General features: G+C 36.5%; 1 protein-coding gene across 2 annotated transcripts in view; it reads left to right on the top strand.

Annotated features, from left to right (window-relative positions):
• Positions 1-2,254: 2,254 nt before the first annotated feature.
• The window catches only part of LOC148863291 (uncharacterized), a 45,352-nt gene continuing 41,606 nt past the window's right edge, over positions 2,255-6,000 (top strand). Inside the window, exons 1-6 of one of the 2 annotated variants that reach the window (XM_088981619.1) lie at positions 2,444-2,633; positions 3,050-3,087; positions 3,227-3,375; positions 3,464-3,524; positions 3,669-5,187; positions 5,288-5,319. In XM_088981619.1, coding sequence (XP_088837745.1) covers positions 3,233-3,375; positions 3,464-3,524; positions 3,669-5,187; positions 5,288-5,319 — 1,755 coding nt within the window. In that variant the 5' untranslated portion in view covers positions 2,444-2,633; positions 3,050-3,087; positions 3,227-3,232. Of the gene's footprint in view, positions 2,634-3,049; positions 3,088-3,226; positions 3,376-3,463; positions 3,525-3,668; positions 5,188-5,287; positions 5,320-6,000 lie in introns of both variants that reach the window. The other variant, XM_088981620.1, reaches the window with a different exon arrangement.

Below are 6,000 nucleotides of genomic sequence, written 5' to 3'. Positions count from 1 at the left end.
TAAATCCAAATGACATTTAATAATATATGATTAAAAGTTTAAAACTAACTTACATGTATGTTCTAGTATGGTATAATACACTAAATTTTTAGATGTATTATTTGTAATTTTGATTATAAAGTTATATTAATTTTTTTATTTTTTAAATATAAATATTATTAATTCACGCATGGTTAGATGTTAGGCCCAGCCCAACTTGATAACAATCATAGACATGTATGCTCAGGCCCAGCCACGACCCATGTTCAAGAGATGACAATGTAAACAGAGCATGTTTTGTAAATTCTAGACCCTATTCCTCTCAACTCGTATTTACCCAAAATTTGTAGTGGATTGGATTTTGAGAATGCAGATTCTCATTGTACATAAAAATGGAAAATCCTTCATGACCTTACAAACAAATAAATAAGTAAAATAACACGTACAAACAACAAAATTTTCAATTATTTGATTAAGAGATATAAAAAGACAAAACATCAACGATCCATTATGTAAAATTTAAAATATTATTAAATTCAACACCTAATATATGAAAATTTATATGCTTTTGAATCATATAAATCAGAAATAATCAAATTCCAAAACCTGTTTCCCCCCAAAACCAATACTTCAAAGTTCAATAAAAAAATTCCACACCATATAACAGGTATATACCTGCCGGTTAGGGTAGAAATCACCATCATAGACCCTAGCCATACCACAAAGAGCATGTAGGATGAGCGGGTTTAGATCTCATAGTCATGTCGCATGAACATTAACAATTCAAGTTTTGACATTAATTCCATCTCCTCTATTGAATACGGAAAAACTCATACCTCCACTAGGGGTGGATCCGAGCCGAACCAAATAATACAAGGCTTGAGCTCGATTTAAGCTAGAACCTTGAACTCGAGTTCAGTTCAAATAAAAAACTCATAAGTTCGAGTTCGACTTAAGAATAAATGTTTTATAAAAAATAAAAAAATTATATATAAAAAATATTTTTATTTAATATTTAAAAATTTAAGAATTATAATAATTAATTATTATTATATATATAATATTTTTATTATATATATTATTTCCTATAATTTTATATATATACGTATAGCTATTCTAATTCTTCTCGCGAATCAAGTTATATTAGGCTTGAATCAAATGGACCAAACTCAAGTAACTCGTAAAGAGGTCGGCTCGTGGCCACCCATACGCCCCACCCCCACCCTACCCCATTCTAACGTGGTTTCATGGTTAAAAAGTACGGAAATCAGGAACAATATAAGTGTCTGATTGAAGCTCCAGGAGATGGCAAAAAAGAAAATTCAGAGAAAACACGGCAACGAGAACCAGAAGATTCTCGTTTTAGCCGGTGACTTTTTTATCTCATTCTCTTCGGCTCTCTCGCTAGACGCTTTTTTGATGTATGCCACCGCGATTCTGTTCTTGCTTACCTTTTCGGGGCCTTCCCTCTTTTTTATGCGACAAATGTCAATGAATCTCTGTACTTGCGTTGAGGATATAATATGATGAGCCCCAATCCGGAGCCTCGTTCCTCTCCAAATCTTTTCGTCATCTCGCTCGTGCCCTGTTGCCTTTGTTTCTTTATATCCTCCTTTTCCTAAGCCAAAAGTAGCTAACCAAACCAAACTTTTGGCCTGATCCCGTGGGAGTACACGAGCGGATTTTGGATTTTATTGTGAATAGATAAAATGAACGGCTCACGGCCTAAAATCACCAAAATACCCTAAATCTTTTCCGTCAACTTCGGAGCACAATTGACCCTTCATCCAATTCTCGGTAAAACTGTGGCTCCCACGCAGTGCCAACTTCCTTTTGCACCGGTGTAAGCCTATGGGAGTGCAATTGGGTTCATGTAAATTCCAGTTTAATTTTTTGCTTTAAAATTCCAGATATGAATTTATCTTATTTGTTTGTGACTTGTGAGAAATAAAATAAGCAATAAAATGAAGTGAATCCCACTCTATATGAAAGAGAACAGAGATAAGAAAAAGGAATTATTTATTTGAGAGTGTGGTAGGGAACGAGATGGGCACAAAATTAGGCTTTATAAATATTTTCATTCATGGGAAGATGTTTATAATACATGACTTCAAATGTTGTGACCCGTGAGAACCAATTTTATGAGGACAAAACCTGATCTCATCCCAAGAAATTTGGATAAGATGTTCTCAATGCACGGCTTCAAATTTGTGAGGATGGTGAGGATTAAATCCAGATTTTTGGGGAACAAAATGATATGGCCCTCTTTACATGAGAAAGAATTAAGGTATGAAAAAAGTGGTGCAAATTTTGTATCAATTTATCAGGGAAGAATGCAAATCATAATTATATGGTTCAGATTTGCACTACAAACCATCGGAGTCTCAGGCACTTTTTTTCATGTCTCGATACGAAATTGGTTCTATATGGCAAATAAATATCCGACAAGGGTATTCCCGTCATTGAAAATTCTGGTTGATATTGTACATGGCAGCCGTTTTTTGTTCCTGTTCCTATAAATGCATCTGACTCCGCGCCATTTATGTTTTCTCCGGTAACTGCATTTCTAAATTGAAAATACAAAAGAGAAATAATGAAGCTCTTCGTCTGTAAATTACATTGAAAGACGGAAACAGCTCATCATCTGAAATCAGGTCAGATTGCTTTTCAAAATTTATGCTTATTTGATACCCATAAATGGCGTCTCTCCTGTGATCCGATTATTACTGCTATCATGATTAGGAGTTTCTTCTTATCCTAGGGCGGAGTTCTAGCTTTCTATCGTCTGATCTCTCTTTTTCTCTAAGTGTTAGCAATATGGTTTTCGAAGATTATATCTTCTTCCCGAATTTACGTGAGATTTTAGGCGTTATTTTGACTATTTATTGGACAATGCTATCTACTAGTCCAAGTTATGACGTTAGCTTTTCTCTTTTAAGAGTTGAAGATCAGGTTTATGACTTCATACAAGTTTAGAATCTGGTTGTACTAAACGATAACCAATTTATAGCGAATGAATTATAACAGGACACCATAAAGTTCATTATCTGACTCCTTCTATTCTGTGCAGATTTCATTTGCTTATTTCCAAACGTATTAGGATACTTGGTAAATTTAACAAAAAGCAGAAATTTCTGTGAAGTTTTTCCTTTTTCTGTAGTTATTGTCCTCCTTATTGTTTCTTATTATTTTATGATAAAAATGAGAAATTAGATGCATAGAACACGAAATTGTGAATCATTGGCAGGTAAAAATGGGCGTAATTGTCAGGCCCGACACACCATTCCGATGTCTGCCCTGTCATTCCATTGCTTCAGGTACAGCCCGGGGCTGTAGTGCAGGTTTCTATCTAAGGTGGCACCCTTTAATCTGTAGAAGAACTTCCAACAACAATAGGTAGTCAGTGGTCCCAACTATTTCCCATTTTTTAAACTTTGTTCACGTTGTGAAATTAATTTTGATTTGCAAGCGGAAATTCCTTCAGGCTTTGTTCATCTGTAGAGGGTCGGCTTGGTTTGCAAAGGATTATAGTTTCCTCAAGCAGGGTATTGAACTATTAATGGAAGATGAATTTCTTTTCTTTCTTCTACATACATTCCTTCTTCTCGTTCTCAAGTTCATCTTTATTACAATATATAAAGAACAAGTATCACTTGATTGGAAGATGAGCCTTTGAGTTTCTATGACAGGGAAATTCCAGTGATTTCAATGACACTTACACAGGCATTATTGAAGATGGGGAGGGTTTTCCTTCAGGGAAAAGTGAAACATTGGAGATTGATGGAAATGAGCCCCTCGAGATTAGAACTGCTCTGTCTGAGGCCCATGCCAGACTAGAGTCTATTGAAAAAGAGAGAGACCAGTTACTTGAAGAGTTGGCCATGTCCAAAGTGAAACAGCAGGAGTATGTAACTACTATAATGCATGACAAAGAACTTGCAATTGCTGAACTTGAAGCAGCTAAATCTATGTTCAATCAAAAGCTGCAGGAGTCAGTAGAAGAGAAGTTTGCTTTGGAATCTAAATTGGTCCTGGCAAAACAAGATGCTGTTGAACTTGCTGTGCAAGTGGAGAAGTTGGCAGAGGTTGCTTTCCAGCAGGCTACTTCTCACATATTAGAAGACGCATGGCTTAGAGTTTCTGCTGCAGAAACTTCTGCTGCAGAAGCAGCATATCAAATTGAAGAGAAAATAAGGAATACCACTGAGGATACCATCTTGTCTATTGTGGAACAGTCAAAGGGTGCAATAGAAAAGGCTTTGGCTGTTGCAGAGAAAACTAGTGACCATGCAAGAAAAGCTGTGGAAGCTCTACCGGGTGGTCTAAATACAATTGATGAAATTGCTACTCTTCGATCCCAGAATATAGGACTACAAGATACCATTAGTGATTTGGAAACTCAGTTATTCCTTTTGAAGGGTGAAGTTGGTAGGTTCAAGTTAGAATTACAACAAGCTCAAGAACAAGCAAAGGCATCTGAACTACAAGCTAGAGCATCAGAGAAGGCATTTCTTGATCTCCAGAAGTTGACCAGGGAAAAATCATTGCAGCAGGAGGAAGGAACCAAATCACTACTAGAAAAAATGAAGAAAGATGCTGCAGACAGGAAGAAAGCTATCACCAAGGCCTTTAAGGTTGAATTGGAGTCTATCAAAGCTGTGATTGAAGCAGCTAAGGAAACTGCACGCTCAAAAGATGAAGCCTATATGAGAAGATGTGAAGCTCTGCAAAAATCATTAAAGGCATCTGAAGCTGCATCAAAGATGTGGAGACAAAGAGCTGAAATGGCAGAGTCGTTACTGCAAAAGGAAAGATCACTTGACGAAGAGGTTGAAGATGTTGTGTACATGGTTAATGGTGGAAGGATAGATCTTTTGACTGATGATGACTCATTGAAATGGAAACTATTGAGTGATGGTCCTAGGAGAGCGATACCTGAATGGATGGCCCGCAGAATTCGGACTGTCTGTCCAAAGTTTCCACCGAGGAAAATTAATATATCTGAAGCTTTAGCAGCAGACTCTGTTCCCCTGGACCTGCCCAAACCTGTTGAAGTATGGTGTATTGCTCAAGAAAAGCCAAAGGAGGGGGATACATTGATTGAGCATGTACTTGAGAAAGAGATTATAGAGAAGAAACGGAAGGCATTAGAACGTGCTCTGCAACGGAAAGCTTTGCGGCAGAGGACTCCTGATCAAACAAAATTAGGTTAGTGTGCTTGAATTATGAAATGATGCTTGCTTTTGTTTTTAGGAAAGTTGCAAATTGCTGAATATGAATTTAAAAACTCATATGGGTTTTAATGCAGAGCCTGGCACTGGCACTGGACGTGAGATTGTAGTGAGTATTTCTGTTCATACCCAGTAGAATTATTGAATGATGGAATTGTAATACGCTTTTATATAGCATGTGGAATTGAATATTAGAGGTTTAACTTTGCAATGTAGGTTCAGTTTCGGAAGTTAATATCTTTATATGTCTAGTTTATAACAGGACAAGTATTACTATCAAGAATTTTAGCTGGATCGTTCATGCTGTGTTTGGTTCCTCAGAAATAAGTTGGAAAGTCCTGAAGGCATGTTAGAAAATGTCTTAGGATTTTCCCAAAACTTTCCCTTTTCTACTTATTTTCTTAGAAATCAAACACTGCATTTTTATTGCAGTGTTTCTAAGAGCATATAAGCTTCTTGGTTCTTAATATGATTACCTATGACTTATGTGCTAAATGGCATACAACAATCTATTAATCACTATCATGGTAAAGCAAATTTATGGACTTCCATTTGGGTAACCATTGCCTTTGTTAATGAACCATTACTTTTAGGGGTTACAATTCCAAGCTCTAGAGTGATTTGGAGGGAGGTGCATATGGAATGCTAATTCTAGTACCTTCTCTTTGGGCACTAGATAGCTGTGTGCATAATTGATTTTGTTGCTAAAAGTTAACCTTCAAGAAGTTTACATCCAATTCATGTAGCAGATATATGTGTAGGTCCTTGCATTGTCCTAGCAAGACTGTCT

The sequence above is a fragment of the Nelumbo lutea genome, chromosome 3 (assembly GCF_056320005.1).
Source record: "Nelumbo lutea isolate HS-2025 chromosome 3, American lotus-T2T, whole genome shotgun sequence".
In the NCBI taxonomy this organism is placed as follows: Eukaryota; Viridiplantae; Streptophyta; class Magnoliopsida; order Proteales; family Nelumbonaceae; genus Nelumbo; species Nelumbo lutea.
Note: the sequence above shows the minus strand (reverse complement) of the source record. Positions and strands in the feature narration are given on the sequence as shown.